General features: G+C 39.7%; 1 protein-coding gene across 1 annotated transcript; it reads right to left on the reverse strand.

The window, feature by feature from the left end:
- Nucleotides 1-5,197: 5,197 nt before the first annotated feature.
- Nucleotides 5,198-9,441, reverse strand: LOC103695963 (subtilisin-like protease SBT3.9). Its single transcript, XM_039123931.1, has 10 exons — nucleotides 9,303-9,441; nucleotides 9,129-9,220; nucleotides 8,932-9,029; nucleotides 8,684-8,839; nucleotides 7,730-8,602; nucleotides 7,390-7,513; nucleotides 7,023-7,268; nucleotides 6,824-6,938; nucleotides 6,214-6,403; nucleotides 5,198-6,123 (listed from the first exon to the last, which is right to left on the reverse strand). Exons 1-10 carry the CDS (start codon nucleotides 9,420-9,422, stop codon nucleotides 5,555-5,557), a joined length of 2,583 nt encoding a protein of 860 aa, XP_038979859.1. The 5' UTR covers nucleotides 9,423-9,441; the 3' UTR covers nucleotides 5,198-5,554.
- Nucleotides 9,442-25,269: the final 15,828 nt, after the last annotated feature.

Genomic DNA, 25,269 nt, shown 5'->3' on the forward strand with positions numbered 1-25,269 from the left:
GATTCACAGCTCGCAGATATCTTTACAAAGGCCTTAGGTCGTGACTATTTCCACCACATTCTATGCAAGTTGGGCATTACGGACCTCCATGCTCCAACTTGAGGGGGAGTATTACAGCTATACAAATCCACCATTTACGGAATATATCCCATTACGGCTCGGTATATCTAAGCCACCATGGATAAATCTACCATTACTATATATCCCATATCTCAACCACTATTTAAGGGATAAATTATAGCTATACAAATCTCACAACTCATCAAATCGTTGACCTCTCCTAATTCTCTCTCCATATAAATTTATCATTATTGTATATTCCATATCTTAGCCACCATTCAAGGGATCCTTATTCCCTAGAGTTGTGTATATATATGTTGTACGCTTCTGTTTATAAAAATAGAGAAAACATTTCTCCTCAATTTTCTGTCTATGTCATAGTTTCTCTAACACCTATCTTCTAAAACCCAAGGTAGATAATCAACCAAGCGCTTGACACAAAACTGATGAACCGACCATGAAGTAAACCTGTCAATGGGACAGAAAGAAGACCAAGTAGATAATTTAGTTGTTAGGTCAGAGCATATCAGCATAAGATGGAGGAATTTGCTGGGCAAACTGTGGAGATGCTCAAAGAAGCATGATCACAAAGGAAGATTAGCATAAGAAAAGGCATCATGGCAGTTGATAAGTAAAAATGGTGCAATATTGGTGATGAAAGAGTTTCATAGGCACATTGAGATGCATATTTAGAGAAGGAATAAAAAGTCAAATGGTAAATATGAAGCAGCTTACAATGAGGTTCAACAATGTCAAATGGTAACTATAAAGCACATTGCAATGAGTTTCAACCAAGGAAAAATGTTTCAATTGCACGACAGGAGGCCAAGAAAGTCTCACTATTGATGCTTTTAGCTAGTGATAGCAGAATTGTCTTGAACCAGGCAATTCAGGCATACTGAATTAAACAAGAGCAGGATGGTTTAGATTTTCGAAATGACATAAGGTGAACCAAGCTATACGGGTCCAAAATGGGCCGAACCAATGCCCAGTTTTGGGTGGCATTGTCCCAGTTTGCCCTGGCCAGACAGCCCCACTTGTCTAAATCTCTCTCTCATTTCTCTCCTTGCCTCTCTCACCCTTCAATTTCCCATGATGGCTGCCACTGGTCACCCTTGACCACCACCATGCTCCCCGTACCACTCTCCCTCCCTCCTCAACTCCACAAGGCCCTCGAACCCTCTGTCATTTCGAGTGCCTCATGCTCCCCGTACCACTCTCCCTCCCTCCTCAACCCCACAAGGCCCTCGAACCCTCTGTCAGTTCGCTTGCTGCCATTCACGACCTCGGCACCTTTGCCACTGCCGCCTCCTCTAGTATTGCCTCCCCAGCATCCCCTGCCAGGTCACTACCTACGAGTACCCCATGCCTTCTTCCCTCCTTTCCCATCTCTATCCCACTATTTATACAGCTTGAGTTATGGTACCATACTACCAATCTTGCTTTTATCAGTTGAAATAGATAATGCTAGCTCTTAGTAAGTTGGTACCAAAATCATTGATGCCAAAGGGTTACATAATGCACTGCTAAGGAAAGAACACATAAAGATAGTATGCACATAACAAATGATCCAGGCAAGTCTGAATGCAGGGAAAAGTTGTGGATAAAAAGATAGAGAGGATGGAAACAATTGATGCTATGGAAAGAGAAAGTGCTAAGCCATGATGTCATAGGTTGATATTAAAACTAGATGGCTGGGTAGAGCGACAATATCGAGGAATGAAAAGAAGAAAAGAAGTTAGAAGTAGTTCATGATACTAAAAAGTCGAATTAGATCAAGGCAATGTAGATCATAGCTTGAGGGCTAAGGGACTCAAACCCTAAAAAAGAAGTGTTCAAAACAAGAAATCAAGCTACACATGCTCTGTAGGTAATGATCATAAAATGCCAACCTAAGACATGTGAGTGCTGAAACTTGAAGAAACCCAACAAAATTCTTAAATACATAGCTCAGAGTTAGTATTCAAAAGTTCTTGAATTCAAAAATACATGGCTCGGAGTTAGGATTGGACCGATAATGCTTAAAAAAGATGTTCCACGCTCACAAGCAAATCACGAGGGAAATTGTGAAGCTAGTGGTAAAAATGGCACACCATGGATAAAAGGGACGATCAAGAAAACTAGAAGGTGGATGAAGCAAGTCGGACAAAGTGACAAGTATCTACAAACTATTGGAGACATATGGATAATAGATTACCTGAGACAAATGTTGGCAGATTAATTCCAAAAGCTTGTCAAGGTATAGATGCCATAAAATGAATTTAACTTGGCTTAAAATTTTAAAGTGATTGAATAGGTTATATAAGTCCAAGAGGTTACGGATAACATCTAGCTTCTGACAACCTGTAATCACACTATAAGTGAGCTCTGTCTATCCCATGAAAAATGAGGCACGATGCACTCTGCTATGTTATAGCAAACACTGAACTCTAGGATTATATGCTTCAGTAGAAAGTATTAATCATGCTAGTAGAAAACTTAAACCAAATAACATTTATAAAAGAATTATGTCGAACAGATGAGCAAGTAAACTGAGCTGTACCTAATTATTACCTTAGGACCTGTATAATTTAAAATATGGTAGAAAGCATTAAGATATCTATCTATTCCTTTTAATTATGTAAAAATAAAAATGATAACGAAACCATACAAAGAGGTAGTCATAGTCAAGCACCTGAAGAAGTTGAATAGTTTGATATATTTAATTCAATAGGTTCTTACTTGTGCGAGCTCGTAGAAGTATTTGTCAAAGGAAATTCCAGTAAAAGCATATAATTTGACTTGCATCTCCCATCCTTCCAATAAGCAAGAATTTCCGAAGCATTAGAAAGACCATCATAGGAAGCAGAATCTTCTCATTGCAAAATTACACTGTTGCCAACCAGATCAATAACTTCTACATAGGGTTTCACCTGTTTATAATCACATACACACGTCATTACAAGGAGTAACTTCTGGACCAATCATAATTAACTTAACTTCAAGAAGTATTCGTCCTATCATATATAAATGCACGAACACATAAACATACATAGGCATATAAATTGTTGCATATGGACCCATGCATCAAACATGCACATTCATATATCCATCTGTGTGTATTATATATATATATATATATATATATATATATAGCAGAAAACAAATTTATATATATACTTCGAAAAAAGATAGGTTTGCTGTTTACATAATGGATGGTTAATTAAGATCTTGCAAATAAGTTAAAAATAATTTTTGAAAAGATAGGTTTATCGGTTACATAATGGATGGATGGTTAAGATCATATAAATATAAATACAAATATGTATTTGGCTCTCAGCTTAAATTCATGCATATGTTGCACATATAAGCTCTCAGCTTCCATGTCTGGCGTTGTACAAGAGCTCTGCAGAAGAGGTGGAAAAATTTTCTCTAATAGCCGGCATGACAACGATATTGGTACATCTAGAAGTAAAAGTTGAAACAATTTAATCTAACGAGGGAGGAACGTTGATCACTCTTCTAAGGTGCACCAGCTACTATCACTATCGCAGCATTTAACCAAGGGCGCATAAACAAGACCTTCGTGCACAGGCCACTAGAATGAAACCAACAATCCTATTTACATCTGGGTGATCTTAGTATCACATAAGCTAACTCAGAACATGAAACGGATCGAAGGTGTGGATATTTGAAAATTGATCAATAATATGAAGAAAGCTTCAGTCTGCAAACTAATTCACGAAACCAGCACAAACTACAGCGACGAACCCTCGAATCTCATATGCTAGTACTGAAATAACCAAATCTGATACTATTCGGGCCCAACCTCATTATTACGTAAGGAGATCGAAGATAATCAAATATAAAATAGGTAAAGAAATTTCCCCCCCCCCCCCCCCCCCCCCCCCCCCCTCTCTCTCTCTCTCTCCCTCCCTCCCCTCTTTGTTCTTCCCCAGTCTCCACCGCCTTCCATTGCCTCTCAAAACCCTGGCCTTTCTCTTTCTGCTTTGGTCGACGGCGGGCGCCATGGGGAAGACCGACGCGTGCGTCCCGCTCGGCTCCGGCCACCACTACAGGCTTCGTGCGGCCCGGATCTAATGATCCGCAAGCGGGCCGGCAGTGGCCTGGCGGGGACGTATGATATCTGACGCGGGCTAATAAGCTGGGGCGGCTCCACTTGGGATCTGATACGGCCCGGATCCACCTCATTTGGGGCCCAAGAACTAGTGGACCTGCGTGCCATCTGGATCCTCTTGCTTCCACCATTTGCAATATTTGGGCCTTAATTGGTCCCATAGCTGAATTGACCACAGAGCAAACTGCAGCAAATGAAGCCCTCGCTTTTTTGTTTTTTTTTTTTGTGTACAACGGCGCCTGACACATGATGGGTGTGAGTGCAGTCAACAAAATCAGAAAAAAGAAGTTGGTAAAAAGGAGGAACAGACACACAGTTCTCCCAAAGGAAGTCTCTGGAGTGAGGAACCGCATAGGAGGTAGCCCAATCAGCAGCATTATTCGTCTTCCGGTAGACATGAGTAGCCCAGAAGGAGTCACATTCTTTCAAGAGTCTGTACATGTCGTGGAACAGCGTCATCCCGCCCGCCAGCAGCGCTGCGTCAACCTCAAATCTACTCGATCACCATAGCCAAGTCCTTCTCGAGGAGGATGTTGTCCGTACCTAGAATAAGCCTCGCATAGGTGATGCCCTCACATGTGGCTCTAAGTTTGACACCATAAGGCCTCCGTATGACCTCCATCCACTACATTAGTTCCGTATTATTATTACTGCAATTATAGTTTCTGATCGCAGATATACTACAATTATACAAATAATAGGAAGTAGGTTGCTGCATTTTGGAGTTCCTGCAAAGCAAATACCGGAATCAAATCCATTAATTTCACTATTTCAGCACCATATATGTAAGCCTAGCTACAGATTAATGAGAGTTTTAGGTATCCGGATAGTACTATAATTGCAATCGCTATTGCAGGGGATCCTCTTGCATCAAAGTGCATGTCTAATTAATTATCAAAAATTTTATTGCATATATTTGTTTTGAAAACATTTACTAATTATGTGTCGAAGTCATGACACACCCGCTCCCTTTCCATTGCATGGTAAAACGAACATGCGTAACACTGGCATCATGGCTAACTGCATTGCTTATTTCCTTTCCATTAACAAGTGAATGATGGGTTACAAGTATCACAAGTTACTTACGTTTTGTACATAGATTGGTGATACATGAACAAGCGTGCATTGCTTCTCGCTAACCAACTCTATAATTCATCCGTTACCACTTATAGTTTCGTACATTAAATGACTCCATGTACATTAAATTTATAAGTTCATTGGAATTAATATAAAGTCTTGAGACATAGCATAGCATTTGGGTTGCTTGCACCTCGGATTCTTTAGCCAGACAACAAATTCATAAGATTGATGATATGCTACGATATGTTCGATGGCAATTTATGCCATCTATTTGTTAATTCACATTCTTGGACGTTTTTACATGTCTGAATATGAATCAAATAAGATAGCACGAACGGCTACAGGGCTTCTGACAACATGCACACCATCAGTCCACGTCAGGCTTCCAAATCGGTAATCCGAGTGCACCTTTCGGCTAGGAGAAGCGAAAGTTACTGTGAATGAGATGCTGGTGGTGGTAGAATTGAACTCAAGAATCAGAGGCATCACCTGCATTTTAATGCCACGAGGGGGATGGACTAGAGCTTCATACACTGAATTAGCTGGACCGACATTTGTCATGGTTCGTGAGATCGTTGCGGTCCCTTTAAGATTCGGGATGACGATCGATGGCAGGTTGAGGTCCAATTCTGAGGTAGTAATTGGGCAGGTGATTTGCTGATCCATTAGATTACTAATGGCAGGATCATTGTAACTCAATGAGCACAGAAATGGAACGTAGTCGATCGTGCTCATATTGTAAACTAGCCCTGGATCTGCTGCTCTATTTGGATCAACATGGCCACCTCCATAGTCAAAAGGGTCAGCTGGCTTTCGGCTACCATCTTGTGCTACTATCAGCCCTCCATCCGTGCCAGTTTGAGTGGCTGCAAGTTCGACACTTCCAGTGAAAAAATCTTAATGATGTGCATTATTTGATAAAGAGTAGCAGTGCATGCAAAGGGAAAGCTTGTGACCTGTGGTTACGAGAGCAGATCTTATGGCCGCAGGGGACCAGTCCCGGTGGATGGATTTGATGAGTGCAACTATTCCAGTTACGTGAGGACAGGCCATTGAGGTTCCCGACATAAAGGCAAAGGCGTCATCAGCATCTGCTGGATTCCTGTGGGCTGCTAAAATGCTGACTCCAGGTGCTGCGATGTCAGGCTGCATCAATTGAATAATTGGATGCTCATCGAAGTTTTAGACAAACGGATATATAAACCAAAATTCTTACACATCTGTGCTCCGTTTAGGAAGATTAAGCTACGAGAAAACAAAATTCTAGTAGCACCATTGCAGCTAGATGGATAAATAGGTATTCCATTTTATGGAAGCAATAGCATTGCATATGTGGCAATAAATCTCATCAATGCACGACATAGTAACAGTGGTATAATGGATGAATGATAAGTTTTTGGAGAAAGGAAACACAGACAGCAGAAAGCGCTGCTGAAATTTTCACTAAAAGTGACTTCTGAATAACCTGTAGAGAACAATAAATATGCTTCCTCAGCAACTGGAAGTCTTGTAATGTGCAGGCAAAATTATCAAAGAACTTAAAGTCAGTGTAATCTTGGCATGTACCTTCAAGAAAGCAGGAGACAGGGAGCTGGGCCCTCTAGATGAGAAATGAGCTATTCTTGGGGATGCTAACCTCCCAGTGAGAGTCTTCGGATGGCTCAACTTCACAACTGGAAACCTTTTCGGAAGAAAGACTCGCACAAATTAGTCTCCACACTTGTTCAGGCTTCTCTTTTCTTACACAAACTTGCTATGTACTTACTTCGCTTGCCTGATGTAGGAAAGTATTTGGGTGCCCACCTCGTAATTTACTTTAATGCAAGGGACCCCATCGCAGGGGTCAAGCTCACTATCTTGTGTTTGTGCAAAGATGAGACCGATGCCTCCTGCTCTTGAGACAGACTGAGCTGCTTCAGATATATATGCATCTTCTGCCAATGATGAGAAGCAGAGAATGACCTTGCCTTTTGCTAGTGTTGCATTGAGAGTTCCGATATAACAGCTCCGGCTATCAAAAAAGATGCCTCAGATTATATATATATATATATTGGGAAGAAATATATCTAAACTAATTAATTATAACAAGAAGGTATGAGGAGAAAGGGAGTAAAAAAGAAGGAACACCATACCTATATTCGGCATCCGCTTTTTCCTTCTTGACAAATTCTGAGTACCGCAGCTCATGGAACCCTCCTTTATACCCTCGGGTATTTAAGGTTTGGCCCTGCACAGATTTATGGAACAAAATGTGTGCTATCACTTACGTTTTACAGATAAACTAATGTCATCTGATGCTGGCTTCGGCGAACAGCCATCGTTATGATATAGCTGCGCTAATACGCGCGCTTGGCAATTCATGTTAAGCTAAAACTTCTCATGCCTAATGTTCCATCAAGCTTAAGATTTTTCTTCATCATTGAGTGGTCTTAATTTGATGCCTCGTTGAGGGTCTTATGTGAATGTTTGTGCAGATCAAAGGCTTCTTAGTTTTCCAATTCTTCCAGGTCTTCTGTATTTGATAAGCGGAAGATCGATTCCTGGTGGCTCGTTGGAAAGTAGAAACCCTTTGATTGGCCAATCTTTTAGCTAGCAAATGTTGCAGTTCGGACCGACGGTGGCCTGATACTTTTAATTGTCTAATTAAAATATTATATGCAGAGTTCATTTTAAGTACCAAGACTGTGTGATTGTTTCCAAGTATAATGGCGGTCGGGAAAGCCCTGTCAATAGAGGCGGCTGCAACTGTTGTAACCCAAGGTGCGGTGTTTGTGACGGTCTGAGAGAATGGGCCATCATTTCCCGCAGAGCACACGACACTGATCCCCCTCGCTGCTGCATGGAAGGAGCCTATGGAAATCGAGTCATCTTCAACATACGATAAGAGGGGGACATGGTTGCCGAGAGACACAGATATGACATCAACCCCATCATGTATTGCCTCATCGAACGCCTTCAGTATATCAGCATCACTGCACTCTCCCGGATGTGTATCCCAGCATGCCTTATAAACTGCTAATCGAGCGAAAGGTGCTCCACCTCGAGCAGTTCCTGCGGCCAAGCCTCTATAACTTGCGTTCTTTATTAATCGACCAGCTGCTGTGGAAGCGGTATGCGTTCCATGACCCGTTGCGTCTCTCGGAGACAGGTACTCCGAAGGTGCAGCGGTTTTAATCGGCCTTTCCTTCTCAGCAATTAATCCTTTCCCGAACCAGCGGGCTCCGATCAGTTTCTTGTTGCAGTTTGTGAAGTTGAAGAGCTCTCCATGCTCGCAAGCTCCCTTCCAACGAGATGGGACTGGACCCATGCCTCTGTCGTTGAAGCTTTCCGACTCCGGCCAGATCCCTGTGCAGTTCGTAGGTTGGTGAGAGTGCTTTCCAAGAGCTCAAGGGAAGAAACATGGTTATCGAACTAAGCTATATTTACCTGAATCTATAACACCGATAATCATCTCTCGACCCATTCTGCTTTCAGATAGAAGGCTACGACCGGAACTACGATGGAGCCCAATAAAATCCCAGCTTCGGGTTGTATGGAGTTTGCGTACTCGATTGGGGATCACTTGTATAATGCCAGGGAACTCTGCAGTCTCATATACGTTATGACAAAAAGTTGGGGCAGCGTTGATCGTTGTCAAAGAAACAGTAGGGAGCCAAAGCTTTCATACAATTTACCTGCAACTCTATCTGCCTGAGACTTGGTCAGCTTAGCTGCAAAGCCTGAGAAGCCATGCTTGTAGCTGTATAAGATGGAATCCTGAGCTGCTTCCTTGCTGCAATATGGATTTAAGCAATCCAGTTTGTGTAAAAAATGTAGAGAAACCATAATGAACATTCTATTGTTTAATATCAAGGTTATGGCATGATCTAACCTTCCAAGCAGGGTGGTCAACACTTCATGGTGGGAACTTTCGACAGTGGTTGAATCTTCATGATGTCTCGCTCCCATATAGACGATATGTACCTGGGGTTAACCGTGCACCTTCTAAGCAACTGATATATATTGATTAGAAGGAAAAAAAAGAGAAATCTTAGTGAGTACTCACATTGCTAGCTTCTGCAAGAAATATGAAACTGGTCAGGTAGAAGTTCAGGAAAAGAAAGGCAACGCACACAAGCAGCACACATAGAATTCTGTCTGTCCAGTAGGATAGAGCAGAAGCCATCGAATTCTGTCTGCTTAGTCTTGAAGAAGGCATGGCAAGGTTGAATACTATGCTGAAGTTATTACAAACTTTCCAAGGGTTAAATAGTTTTTTTAACTGGCAGGATTGTCATGGTCTAGGGTAGTTATATTGAGCCTTGGACTCAATAGACTTATGTTAGTGGTTGTGTCCAGTGATGGCTGAGTAGCTTTAGAGTGGGACTTTGTCTGCTTGGAAACCGGTCGTTGATATCCTTTTCTTAGTGGTTTTCAAATTTTGGTGGGAACCAAAACACTTGGTCGGCTCTTTTCTTTAGCGATCCTTATAGTGTGACGTATGTGAGAGAGTGTGTGCTTGCATATGAGAGAGTGAGTTTGAATCTCGGCTTACAATTTTTATTTTTTTAATAAAATATTTTTCTCATCTCTCCTTTTTTTATTTTTTTATTTATTTTCGATTTACATTAAGTAACGGGTTGCTCTACAGAGCCATATATAAGCTTTGAGATTGGTGGTTCATGCATTCGTAATTCGGCGTAGCTGAAGAGCTTTAAGTAATTTGCTGTGTGGAGATGCAAGCATATGGACTCTTATTTTGGTTTTTTAAAAAGTAAATTATCATGGTTAATGCTACCATCTCTCTCATTGGATCAAAAAGTTGAACAACACTAATTATGCGTATTGAAAGTCCTATATCAAGTTTTATTTGATTGGGCAAAATTTATGGAAGATTGTATATGGAATAGATACAGTGATGCCACTAGAAACTCCTGACAATGTAAAAATGAGAAAAGAGTGGAAGACCAAAGCTGAAAGATTATGCATATTCTCAAAACTAATGTGGATGAAGATAGCCATCAGTATATTCAAAATATAGAGAAGCCGAAGAAAGTATGAGATATTCTTATTGCTCTCCACTCAAATTTTAATGAGGCTTGGCTTCAATTTTTGGAGAATGAGATTGATGCTTTCAAACAAGGTAATCTTACAATCTCTAATATTTTCTTAAAGAAAAAAAATGTTTGATGAGCTAGGCATAGTTGAGCCAAATCTCATTGTGATGAAAATAAATTGCATAGATTGCTTATGAAAATACTTCGAACGGATTTGATCCTCTTTGAATAAAGGGTATAGTGTTTATATGCTTGTTATTTTTCAGATGGCCCAAACAACATATATTAGCATAATTAGAAAATATATTTGTTAATCAAGAAGCACTTAATTCTCAAATGTTTTAATTTGACTAGATCCCTTTAAAAAGAAAAGATCTTATTTTCAGATAGTAAAATTAAAATAAGAAGTGGAATAATAAATTTAAAAATTAAAAAAAGGACCAATTAGAGAATTTGAGGACAAAAATTCTAATCCGAGAAAAATTATAAATTTTAAAAAAATTATTATTGATTTAGAAAATTTGGCCATAAAATTCAAGACTGCAAGGTAAAGCTCAAATAGTCTAATGTTGCACCCTCTATTTCAGAGCATGGGAAAAAGAAGAGAACTGATAATTGAACTCTCACTTCTTCAATTGTTGATGTCAGCTATCTTAATAACCAATATGCACGTGTTTCTACTTCCTCTCATATATCAGACATTGGTTTTATTCATGATTGGGATTGTTGATCCCGTATGTTCTAATCATCATAAGGTCATAAAGAGTTATTTGATTCGATACATGATTATATTAGTTTTGATGCTATTGCTACTCCTAACGATTCATATTACCTTATCAAAAGCATGGATGTTTTATCTCTCACATCATCTACCTTTTTTCTATTTCTATAAATAATATTTATTAAATGCCTGCATAAAGAAAATTTTGATTTCTATCTCACAAATCACGGATAAAAGGTGTTTTGTTTTATTTGGGCCCGATACCGTGCAAATTTATACTAATGTTAAAGCTTATGAAAAGTTTATTTCTCCAAGCAGAAAAGTGCATAAGTTTTATGCTATTTCTGCTGGTAATTCTTATATGAATCAGACTCCTAAGCGTAATACAACTGATTTATGGCATACTAGATTGGCTCATGTGAATTATGGCAGACTTCAAGATAAGCAGAGCGGAGGATTAGTTAATGGACTTATGTGTCAACCATCTATCCGGTCATATGGTGTTTCTAATCCAGCATCATGAATTTTTACATTCTGCAATAAGGAAAGATGAGAGGAAAGCATTAACTAGTTCTTGGATGAGATACATACACTGCTGCAAAAGTTTCTCGTAGCTCTCTTCGTAGACAGAAAGTCTGACCGACACTTTCACTTTTCTAAAGAACAGTTGTCCTGCTAAATTAAAAGCCAAGGACCACAGCCACAGGTTCTTGTATTGTGCAACTCATGGGATGCTCAAAGCCTCCTGCATTATATGAACTCTCACACATTGATGGATGCATGTGAGTCTTACAATTTCTGAAGGTCAAGCAACTTCTTAAAAGGATGATTAAACTTATTATCTTTGTAGCTTTGGTTTTAGTAGGTAAACCAAACATGGTGAGAGGGTGGAACTTGGGTGATCAGCTAGGGGAAAGAACCATTATGGAAAATCTTCATGGGAGAACCATTGTGGGGAAACTAGATACGTATTGGATCGGCTGTCATGATGGTGCCTAAGTGGGACATCTGTCACAGGCTTTACCGTTGGCATTTTTGAAAGTGCTGCATCATGGTGGAAGGCCCCTCGATTTTAATTGGATATCTGTTTCTTTCTGCCTTTTTCCGATCCCTCCATTAATTCGAAAGCATCAGCTAAGCAAGACTTGAAATCAACGGCAACTTTTGCACTCACAAGAAGGCTTTCACTAAAGCCTGCGTTTATCAAGAGGTTGAACCCCACCAAAGCGAAAGGCTGGTAAAAAGAGAGAGCCAAGTCAAAGGGAAGGGACCTCTTAACATTGAAAGATTGAAGCCAAGTTTTTTTTTTCTCTAATATGATGACAAGGGAGACCAGCAAAAGTGCCACCCAGATTTTATTTAGGAAAGGAAAGATCTAAGCTGAGAATTGGCATCATTAGTGGAGCATATGATGACGTTGCGTGCACGGTGTGTGATGGAGACTAGGATTTCCTCTACAGCGTAAAGAGGGGTTGCTCCAGTCTGATGTTCTCACCTCTGAAAGCAGTGACCTCCACCATACAAGGTGAAATGGGGGGCACGCTGATAATATGGACATTGAGTTGAGCTGCCACTTTGGCCACTGACTTTATCCATCATCTTTTCTCTTTATATTGGCTTTGTCGTCTGGACATTGTTGACTTCCAGGCCTACTCTCCTGCATCAGGAATCTTGTATGTTCACCGAAAGACAACATCTTTAACCTTATGAGATGATTCCTCTTTTTAAACCCTGTTGGGTGGTTGCAGTGGGCTCTTCTCTCTTTGCTGTTTCTCGTTTAAAATCAGTTCCATGACTGTATTTGATAGGTAACCACTGGCTCAATGCCCTTCAAACAAAGTGGAAGCATATGGATAAAGAAGATAGCCTTTCATTTTCCTCTGAGAGAATACAGGGATCTTAATGTAGTAAATCAAGATCTCACCACAAAAAAAAGCTAATCGGAAGTTATTATTTAGATCATTCGGCTTTGTATAAACATCCAAGATCTATCCAATGTATAGCCGATGTAAAACTAAATGCACGTCTCACGAGTCCTCACATACTCCCTCTGTTTAAGCCCTGGTATTCTTATCAAGATAAGGATCCAAATCCATTCAAATCTAACCACAGGCACCATGAGCTGTCCGTGGTAAATCCTAATGGACTCATGCTAGAGTATCCCCTAGTCCATATAGGCCATGAGCCCGATCTAATTTGATACTATTTGTAACAATCTATGACCTCACCTAAAAAGACTAAGCTAATATGGGACTAACACAAACCCGCATGGGTCCTCGCACTTAAGGATTCGAATAAAATTTGATAATTGATTAGTTTCCTCTCGTGCATCTATAGTCATGTAGCATATCTATAATGATAATCCACCTTTTAGTCCAGAGAACAAATGTTCTAGCTAGCTTTCCTTTTCCAAGTGGTTGATGGTTTTGGAACTTACCAAAATTGTTAGTTATCTTAGATAAATAGAAGGAAAGTTTATTAAAACAGCATTTCCTCAGCCGAAACTTGGAGGTCGCATTAATCTCGAACAGCCAAGGTAAGACAACTTGCAATGAAGTCAAATTCTATATCACAAGAGAACCAAAATCAGACCATGATTTATGGCAGTTGGTATTTGCTTTTTCGGAGAAAAGGCAGTTTGCATTTACTTGATTCTACGACGATCCTTTTGAAGCTCCGAGAGCGGCAGACCATGTCTCGTGGTGCTTCCCTGAACCTTGTGTCTTCCCTTCTCAGAGAATCATCAAGAAAATGAAGAGAAAAGGCTCATCAACAGAAAACAAAGGGGGAAACAAGAAGCTTTCCCAAGGTAATGACAAGGACGTAAATAAATATTCAAATGAAAACATGATAAATAGGGAGGTTTTTTCCCATAACATTTGCAGAGTATATTGTTGCTGCCAAATTTTGGTATGGTGATCTCGAGACGAGGAGGGTGCTGATCTGCCGGACGAAATACCGATATGCCATGGAGAGATATTGATCTACACCAAAAAAAAAAAAAAAAGCTGGCTAAATTAAGCTTTGGCTGAGCTTTCCGGTATCTAAGTCAGGTAGAATATTAGGAACAACGACGACATGCTGTAGAATAATATATATCTTTTGCATACCTAGTGTTTTGAGCATTTTTTATAGAGGAAGAGTTCCTATTCCATCCGAGTTGAGACTTTTTAGAATTCTAGTTAAGTGGAAGACTACTTCTTAACTTTTCTTACCTAGATCAGCTCGGGAATAAAAGACTCATAGAAATTAGCCCTCATAGTGGGCTATGTATCAGCCCATGATAGCTAGGAAGGTTAGTTTTAGGCCACATCGCATATGATCTTTAATTTCTTACTATCAGCATATCTGCACCCTGTCTCTCACAACATCAGCAGGGATTCTATACAATACTAGCAACCCCTTCGAGGTTCGCTGTAAATAATCACAAACTGATCTTGCTTCATTAAGAAAAGACCGAATCTTCTGAAGCCTGCGCTACGTTCAAATGTTTGGTCCTCATTTACTCGTACATGCCTTCTGATGTTGCTCAGCTTTTTGAATCTTTCCTCGTAACTTGAGGGGCGAAAAGTCAAAAAAAAACAACTTGCTTACGTGGTTTCAGAAGCAACCCAATTATACTGCAGATTTTTCTGATCACCAGAGGTTCTCCTTACTTTTTTGCTTTTAGTTTGATATAGTGGATAGGTCAGAGTTCTGACCCTTTCACCTGCCTCGGCAATATCCAAGCGAGTTTTTAATGTTTATACAAACCTTTCACCTGCCTCGGCAATATCCAAGCGAGTTTTTAATGTTTATACAATATTTTGTATGGAATATCAGGCCCAATAGCCCCACATCGAAAAGATTCGTTTCAGAGTCTGAACATATGATGCGGGTATCTCCAAATTTTATAGACCACAAAAGAGTCTGAATGGCGCGTGTGCGCGCGTGCGGGCTCCGGAACTGGACAATATCTGACAGGAGAGTCTCGTATTTTTCTCTTATGTAGCCCCCACGTGGGCACTAGATGCCTCACATGCCCCACGGAGGCGGAGGCGTGACATTTGGTATCAGAGCCGAGGACGGTTTTTATCCGATGGTGAGAAGGGTATGAGGCTCAATAGTTCCACATCGGAAAGGCTCGTTCCAGAGTCTGGGCATATGAGGCGAGTATCTCCAAATCTTGCAGATGTACGAGAGCCCCATGTTCCTCCCTCATGTGGCCCTCACATAGTCCGTAGGTGCCTCACGTGCCCCGCAGAGGCAGGGGCGTGACATGGAGCGCCTTCAAATATTTGGTTTATATTAGTCCTATAGTATAGGGCACCATAGTAACAGTAATCTCTTTAATATTCAGAACTCTTTGTATTTTGTTTCCTAGTTGGCAAATGATTATTAACATAACCATGCTAATGAACAATTATTAGTACTCAATTTAGTTGTGCTATCTATGCAGTAGTAATATTTTTTTTTCTGTGGTCTATCGTTATTGCCTCATCATGGGAAGCAGCCAATTTAAATCAACTTCAGACACTCAACAAGAAGACTCAAACCAAGTTTCATCCGGTGCGGCTGGTCTCGACCATGCCCAACTATATAAAACGACAGATTGGACTTGGTCTGGCTTATATGTAGCTAGAAACCAGACCTGCATCTTCGCTCGATTCAATTAATGGTTAATCTAAATCCTATCCTGATCTCCATTTGAAGGCAACTACCGCAAATCAGCTAAGAGCACACTCAATCTTAATGAAAAATTAACTACTGCTAATTAATAAAGTTTTTTTTATGACAACATCTCTTAATATTTCTAAGTGATGTCTCATCTTGTAGAGTTCTAGATGAGTTAATAGTTGTAAAATTTGGATTGCTTGATGTATTTTATGAAGAGTCCTCATGTAACCATATAAAGGCGGTGGCAAGAAAAAATTAGTATACTAATTATCATCAAATCAGTCCTCTTGCAAGCTCGTCTTGTGTAATTAAAAATTGAGTAATTGTGGGCTTCTTCAAACTTTGTTTGTAGTCTTAAATGCCTAGGTATACTTTGAGAATATTTTAACTCTTTGCTTCAGCTCTCTCAGGCCTCTATTTTACCAGCTAATTTCTACCCTTTCAGTGGACGTTGAGCCACGACCGTTGATGTCCATTAGAGTTTCCAGCTGAAAAAATTCTTCAGGATAGCAATAGGAAGATGACGCGATTATTGTAAGATATTTTCGGTCAAATCTATCGTAGAACTTGTTCGGATAATCTAGTAAAATTGGATTGGATTTTCCACTGGATTCGTGGATTGGGAAGCCCATTTGAATGTGGCCTATGTCAACCCCATACTCTCCCCAGCCCGAATCTTGTGAGGGGAATAAAACGATTTTTATGAGTCTTTTTCTTCTTTCTGCAGGCTACCAAGCATGGAGGCTGGATATTAGGTTGTAATCTGGGCAGGCCCGTAGAAGATTATGGGATGAATAGACTAATACTTCCCAATCCTGTAGGAATATTCAAACAAGCTCTTAGGAATGCAAAGAGACACTAAGGATAAAACTAGAATCTAGATTATCAGAATATTGCTCAAGGATTTTAACATTCTCGCCTAGGTTCACTAAACATACAAGTCAAAATACGTGGCATGGCCAATTTTGGTGATTTGACAGCCCTAGGCTCATTAAACCAACCTCACCGTTCAATTGATGAACGGGAAAGCTCATATGTTCCTTAGGTCACTTAATTAACCTAAAAATTTTGTCAAATTATGATAAAGACAGCTTGAAAACTTGGCAAAACCATTTCTAGTTATGAATTATACTACTAGTTCCAATAAATTGTGGTTTGTGATAAGTAGAAACACAGCCAAGATTTATAATAGAGGAGAGTGGTGCACCCCCGGCTTTGTTTTACCTAACAGGCTCAGTCAATTATTTTTGGATCAAATATATGATATATAGGCTTGGCCCACGCACATGTAGATAGCCCACTAAAGCCATAAAGGGACTTCATTGAATGCTCCCTATTTGATGGCTTTAATTCCTAGAGCTCTTTACATATCTCATCCAAGATTCTATCGAGATTACACATAACATCTCTCTTTATAGCTAGCTATTCACAAAGCAACCAAGATAATGTCAATCTAATTTGCAAAGAATCCCTTCTATTATGTCATCATCTCAATGAGCAATGGTTCGTCATTAAGTTAATCAGCAATGGTAAATAAACATTCTACCAGGTTACTCTCAACCAGAAGTCCACGAATTATGAAACAAATTCTCTTCTCAAATGAGAGGAAATGCCTTGTCCATCTAAAATTTGACATCAGCCTTCTTTCTCACTACCCTCGCCATTATTATTGGGGTTTGCCATCGGCCTTATTTCTTGCCACCTAAAATTAAGAGTAGTATTGTTGTAAAAATGGAATAATTAAATGGGTAATATGTAAAAAGTCATTTTCTAGGGTAATTATGCAAGGGCCTATATTTGCAAGGTACGTATACAAGAATTTCTAGGGTGGTGTTTAGTTACAGAATCAGTGGTATGAAGGATATTCGATGAATTGTTAAACGAATAGGTCTAATCTGCAAAATAGATGTGTCTTTGTGCAAGAAATACATAGAGAGAATAAGCTATAGTTTTTGAATTTATCGCAAAGTCAAATTGACCTTTCACTTTTTGAGTATTTATAGTGTAGATAAAGGCGAAACGATAATCGAAGGAATAGAGACAAGCCTATTCCATGGTACAAATCTGTTCCATCATTTGTAGAGCCATGGGAGGGGATATATCCTACCGCGACATGAGCCACAGTTCCCTAGTGTTAAGCAAGAATTTTGGGGGATATTCCTCACTTATTTCGCAACTAAGCACCACCTAAAAGTAAATAGCTTGGTCAACTTATCCTCTATAAGCAATCTAGGTACATTGTATCAACTACTAATTATGGAGCATTATCATGCATGCATCAACAGATCCTAGTTATACTATATCGACCATGCAATTAAAAATGAGATAGATAAGTACTTACAAGATTGGACCCAACACTTGTGGTACATAATCTAATATTCCTTGGAATTACCATATAGACCAAGTGCAAAGATTTGGGAAATATATACATGGAAAGATTAACTTTCTTGTGCTGCCAAACTGTAACTTCACCAGATATCATTCCATTGGTACAAGCTGACAACCACAGCAAATTAGATGCCAGAATACATCCCAATTATTAGATGGAATCAGTACTCTAACTTCCAGATAATAGTCTTTTTATTAACATATATCCTACAAGCACTTAGAATATTCTAGCGGCAAATGAATGAACTGAAATTTGGTAGGCAATCAACCTCAGAGAGGACATATATAAACATCAAAGAAGCACTGTCTCATTTTGTAATTACTCGGATTTCTATGAAACAAGGCATGAAGCCAACCAAGATATAAATTTTTCGATTTGGCAGTCTCAATTTAGACTTATTCTATAGCATCCAAAAAAGAGAGGAAAAAACTAGCCGCAAGTTGGCGGACACCCATGAGGAATGATTAGAAGGTTTCAGTTGGAGGAATCTTTCCATGTCAAATAATTCACGTACCTGGGCCTTGTTCCATGTGATTGTTCCTTTTGGTTGCAAGGATAATCTCTTCTCAGATCTATATGTCTTCTTCGCAGATCTTATATTTTAAATATGTTCTTCTTCTTCTTCTTCTTCTAGCCAATGGTAATGGCATGAGGTTGCTACAAGCAGTGTCCATGGCAAGTAAAAAATGTGAGCCAATGGGAATGTCATGCATGGTTTCATTTTGGAAGTAGGTTATTTATGAGTCCCCCGACATGGACACGTTATGGCTCCTCCACCCACCGATCTCTTGCTCTTTTTCTAGACTCAATTCAGAGGCTCTCTTGGTGGGTTAGCAGACAAGCTGCACCCCATTTGCATCATGCCTGCACCCAAACCCAAACGTAGGAAGGCATCTTTGGTGAGAAATTATTAATATGTTGGGCTTGCAATGGAGATCTATAAATCCTCTCTCTCTCTCTCTCTCTCTCTCTACACACACACCACGGGGATATAATAGGCAAGCTCATATGATTGGAAGGTCACCTTTGGATGATTGAGTGTTGTGAATTAATTACTAGAGATATGAATGTGAGACAATGTGGGAATGTTTCATTTCTTTTCTGTTGAGTAATCTAGTGGGGCATAAAAAGACTCAACGGAGAGGTAGTTCACGGTCCCCATTAGCGCTCGAGAGCAAGAGCAGGAGCGATGAATGGCGAGCAAAGAGAAGAAAGAACCAAGGTAGTAGCCTGGTGGTAAGGGGGCGATAATTCCGCCCAAGTTGCCCGGGTTCGAAACGCGCGGGCGTCGATTAAATTAGGGGACCGGATGCCCCACGCTCGGCTGGCTTGTTGGCGGTTATGCTTTCCTTCCACTTGTACCAAGGTGGCGCTGGGGTGACGTACCCACACGTGAGGCGGTGAACCCAGTGGGGTGAGCCCACGGGTCGGGGAAGGCACGCGAAACCTGCGACCTGTATCGAACATTCTCTAGTGGAAGGGGGGCCCAGTAATGGGGCTGCTACGTGGGTGGGCTGGTCCCTCCCCCTCCCCTCCTATTTTTGACCAAAAAAAAAAAGAGAAGAAAGAACAAGTGATGGATTCGTTGCATTTATGTAACTCCGGAAAGGTGAAAAGTTGAAGTTTTTTTTCCTTCCCACGTTTAAACAATCAGGGATCGCATTCGATTCAGTCGGCTGGTCCAAACTTTTCAGGTTTTCATTGCCCAGCTACTCATATTAATTAAGAAGGTCTCAAAATCAGTCCAAACCATTTTTTAGCCAGCAGCCACTTAAATGCTCCTATTCTCAAGCTGGTCTGATCTCACACACGATGGAATGTGGGTGCAGCCAACAAAATTTTAAAAAAATTTACAAAGAAAAAAAGAACAGACACGTGTCCTCTAAAAAAAATGTCAAAATAATGAATTACATAGAAGGCAACCCAACCAGCTGTACTATTTGTCTTGGTGTAGACATGAGTAGCTTGAAAGAAATCACACTCTTTCAAAAATTTGCATATATTATGCAGACATCCTACTGGCAATGCAGCCCGATCCTAAATTTACTCTCGCTATAGTCGAGTTCCTATCGAGGAGGATGCAGTCCGCACCTAAAATAAGTCTTGCATTGATAATGTCCTTCCATGTGGCTCTAACCTACGCATTTGATTTGTTCACTAGCTGAACATAAACATAGATCCTAACTTGTTTGCTGGTCAAAGGAGCTTGTTATAAAAGCCGATTAGCAAGTCAAGCCCTACCAACTCATGGTTAATGACCATGGGAGAAAAATCTTGGGAAAGCACTTGATGTTCAGTTAAATAAAAAGTCCAGGTTATTGCGTGAAATGGTTTTGCTTTCTTGCCCCAGTGGAGTAGTTGGTCCGGCGAGCGGGTTGGAAGGCTGGGAGATTATAATTGCAGACATGATTGATGGAGACGGATTGGTTCAGCGTGAGGACGGCATCCATCGCCACAGACTTAGGATTTGATGCTTCCACACCATCGTTTTACGGTCCAAATCCTCGTGACCACTTGCCAATTGCCATCCGGGTCTGAAGACCCAAGACGGGTGATGAAGATGTTAAATAAAGGAAGATGGGAACATATCTGGTGCGATTAAATTTCGCTGGACCCCACCATGCTGCCCACGTGGCAGACAGCATCGTGCTTTGGTCCGCATGGGTCCCGCCTTTGGCGTTCAGCTTTCATGTTCTCCGTTTGACTCGCCTCTCGTTGGTTATCGGCTCCCAGCATGAGCGACGGCCCGAAGAAACGGTACTGGAAAATAATGAAATGGAAAATATTAGTTTCTTTAGGTAGCCGCTCCTTCCCACCTAACTTTGCAAGTCAAAATTCAGGTACGTATTCTCTTTTTTTTTTTTTTTTTTTGATCTTATGGCTGCACCCATACTTGTTATGTGTGAGCACTATTATAAAAAAAAAAAAAAATTCAGGTACATAGATGATCTCGTTTCATTAGCCAATAAGATTTTTTTTCACTTGTCCCTGATGTAACCTAGAAGGTGATTCTTGTGATTCATGCATTTTGGGGTTATGAAAGCATACTTCTCAAGTCATGCCTACAACTAGACACATTGAAAATAGCATCCAAAAGCAATGGAAACTATTTGTTTATTCCCCAGCGGAGCTAACTTATGTAATAAAGCTACTTGCATGATCTGGTCAACCATTATTAAAGAAATACAACAATTAAAACTTTTACTAGTTTCATACACTTAATTCATTAATCATAATATTATTATTATGATTCTTCTTAAAATTGTTTTGGGCTGGTAAGTTATAGTGATGATTCATCTACTGCCAGATCAAGTTGAAAATCAAAATGTTTAACCTATCTCAATCGCGAAGCACCCCTAAAATTACTCCACTTTGCAATTTTTGGATGCGAAGGAAATAGGTTAGGCGCGCCTAATCACATTGTTTTTACTCTTCTTTAGCTACAACTGTTTATTATGTCCATTCTATTAACACAAAACAAAATATGCCTATTAGCATAGGGGAGCCGTCGCTCGTCTTAAACTAAAGTCCTATTACAAATGCACAATATAACTTCACAAAGTCGGCATCAAATGAAAAAGTTGGCATGCATGCAATAACTCTAAGCCCCATGCCATTAATTATGCAACCATCAAAAAGTTACGTTGGGCATAAGTTTAAGTCTCCGCATGTTACCATCAGAAGGCTAGTCCCATGCTCATCACGACCGTTGCCCAGAATGAAGATCAATGCACCGGATATAAATGTGTTCCATCTTTCCATGGACCCCACATCAAGTGGCTCCAACGATGAAGGACCTCAACGATGTGTCAGTGTCCCAAAGATACGTAACTCTCCGCTGTCATTAGAATGCGAGGAAATTTAGTGGGAATCAGTGCACCACCTGGTAATTTTGCCATTATACTCTGCACCGTGATTGGACCCTGGTAAACAGTAACAAAATAATAAAAGATCGCATACTTTTTAACCCAGCACTGGCTTAATTGTTTATAATAAATGGTTTGAAATAAATAGCCGAGGTCGGCGTCTTGTCCCTGTCGGCTATGTCGGCTCTAGGCAACTTTTGCTCAGGTCAGCGTAGGGTTTAGGAAAACGCACACCATGATCTGGCGGGACTCCAGTTCCGAGATGTATCCTCGTAGTAGGAGCCGCAGCTTAGCCGTTGGATTAGGATCGGTCGTCAAGCATAGGCCGCTGTTGTGGACCGTCCGATGGGATGGAAGGTTCGTTGCATTGGGATTATAACGGACGGCCACGCTCCCCACGCGGGATTTTCCACTGGGGGAGGGGGTTTCCCGCCAACGTCAGAACGGCCGGAGTCTCAAGAAGGAAAGAACCGGTCGTCGCGTGGCTGCGTGACAATGACAACAGAAATAGCTTGCTGATCTTTATTTTTACCTTTAAGAAAACAAAGCCTCTATTTTTTCCCCCTTTTAGAAAATTTGTCTCCAGTGCCATGAGTGAAATTTGTGAAAAGCAGAGCTACCGATGACTCATCCGTTCATCTCTCATTTCACGGATGAGAGATTAGTGCGGCATAAAAAGAATAGGTGGTACCTATCAGCCCGTTTGTACCAATTAGTCGCAACCTTTTATAATGCCCCAAATTCAAAATCGTAAATTAAAAATATACCAGCATGCACATCGTAAATTAAATTTATCAAAAAATATAAAAATATCTAAAAATATTACATTAAATTTTAGAAAATTCTAATCTGTTATAAAAAATCGAAACTATGCTTTTAATCACTCTACCAAAATATATCCTCATGCTAGTTTAGTTCTTAGAATCTTTAAAAATGATAAAATATCAAATAATATGCTAGTTTAGTTTAGTTTAGCCTCACTTGTCGGCGAAATCTCAGATTGCTCGCTCTTTGATCAGTGATTCACCGGCGAAAAGCTTCATGAGGCAGAGGGAGAATGGCATAAGGCATTTTAACTAGATAAATAGTAATTTTACTGAAAATAAGTGTATAAAAGTATATCAGTTCAAAAAACAAAACTAGATATGTAGCATTATTAAAATATTATATATATGAATTTGATCTTTCTTAAAATTCAATTTCATTGATAAATCTAATTTTATCTTGTTAGCTATGAACTATAACTGCACTTGTACGTTATGATTGGCCCAAATAATAAGTTAAGAAATAATCAAAATACCATTGCATAACTCTCACTAGTAAGGTATCGAAATGTTAACGTATAACTCCTACTAGTAGAGTATCGAAGTGCCAATATATAAGTCCCACTGGCAATGTATCAAAGTGCCAATGTATAACCCTCTCTGACAAAATATCAAAGTACCAATATATAACTCTCACTGATAGAGTATCGAAATACCAATATATAACTTCCGCTAGTAGGGTATAAAAATGCCAACATATAACCTTCATTGACAAGGTCTCAAAATGGCAATGTATAATTCAATTTGCCACGATATCGAAGTTGGACTGCGAATCCAAATCTATCTCAAATCAAAAAAAGAAAATTCAAAAATATAATTCATATTCCACAATAAAACATACATATAACCATACAATGTAGAAATTAATCGAGCAAAATTTATATCAAAATCAATAAGTTCGATCATGAGTCATAACAATATTCTAGAAAAAGGTATATTCGCTAATAAAATACTATGCATCAAGTTTATAAATCATGAATCTTTTGATTCAAAAAATATTTTATAATTTATCGATAAATATAAAAAAAGAGTTTTTTTTTACTTACCCTACCAACAGAATCACTGACAAATTCGATTAACCCCAAAAACTTTCTCAAGTCTTAATATTTGAAAATTATATTTTTCAAAAAATAGCTATAATTAATTTGAGAATAAAAATTCTTAGTCTCAACTCTCTTACAAGGTTCGCCAAGTAGTAGTTCCTGACATTCCGGTAGGTCTGATCAAAGTAATTTTATTTGATCAAAGTCAGACTAAAATACATATAGCTCAATAGAGATTGAAAATAATCAAATCTAATAGTGTCTAGCAAGAACAAAAGTGGAGGCCGATACGTCGTCCCTTGGTCAGAGGTCAGGATCCCTCCATCAAGATTGATCAAGGTTATTGAGAAGAGGCCCTCTTCTAGGATCCAACAAATTCTAGGGATAGTAGAGAGATATAGTGGAAAGAGAGAAAAGGTGGGAAGAGAGAGAAAGAAAGAAAAATAAAGCCTCTCTCTATCTAATAGAGGAAGGAAAGAGTTGTGTGTTGAGACTGCCAACTAGATGACCAATGGTCGGGCCACCATGAATGGCGGTCAACAATAGCAAGTGGTCAATGGTAAGAACTACTCTAGAACCATCATCCATACTAGGGTTTTGGCAAGATATCTATGACATCTGGTGCTTAGGACTCCGACCATGGCCACATAACGACTTGAGAGACCAGACAAAGCCTCATGACAGGCGCGAGTGGCAAAGAAGCCTGGAAAAGGAAGAAGTAAGGCTAGAGCTTCAAAAATAGAGGAAACATGCATGGTAGCCCTTTTTAAATAAAAATCCAGCGAGTTGCCGGCCAAAAATTGTGATCGTAGGGCCAAATAAAATGAAAAGAAAGATTAATTAGAAGATTAGAGGTACATTACCTTGTTTCGGTGATGATCTAATGGCTTTCTCCAATGAACACAATAATTACCGACCACGGCGAATTCCGAACAGAATGGTGGACGGCTCAACCACAAGAGAGAGAGAGATGGGATAGGTTGCCCCTCACAAGGGTGGTGGGGTGCTTAATAGGCATTAGGGCTTGCTGGTGTTTAAGGTCAAGAAGGAGACATCTTCCACTCCCTCTCGATTTCGAATAGGGGCTCTACCCCGTTTTCTCTTTCAAATAGGCCTTCTGGTCTCCTTCTTCGCACCATGCTTGGCCTTATATCTTTCACATAAGGCTGATGAATTCAGAAGCAAAATCAACGGTGATCTCTAGCATTTTGCATTCGTAAACAAGCATGATTGATGTCTTGATGGAGCTACTAAATCCATCTTAGAGAGATTATATTTAACCTAAAATTTTCTCAAAATTGTTTTTCTTTTTGGAATGGACAGCTAAAACTCTTGCAATGAGACATCAAGATGCTAGTTTTTAAAATGGGAGAATTTTACACTAAAATTTCTCATCATAGGTTTTTTTTTTTTATTTCAACAACTTTCTTGAAACGAAGAACTAATTATATGCCTAACAAGTGCGGCATGCGGTTCC

This window comes from Phoenix dactylifera, chromosome 2 (genome assembly GCF_009389715.1).
Source record: "Phoenix dactylifera cultivar Barhee BC4 chromosome 2, palm_55x_up_171113_PBpolish2nd_filt_p, whole genome shotgun sequence".
Lineage (NCBI taxonomy): Eukaryota > Viridiplantae > Streptophyta > Magnoliopsida > Arecales > Arecaceae > Phoenix > Phoenix dactylifera.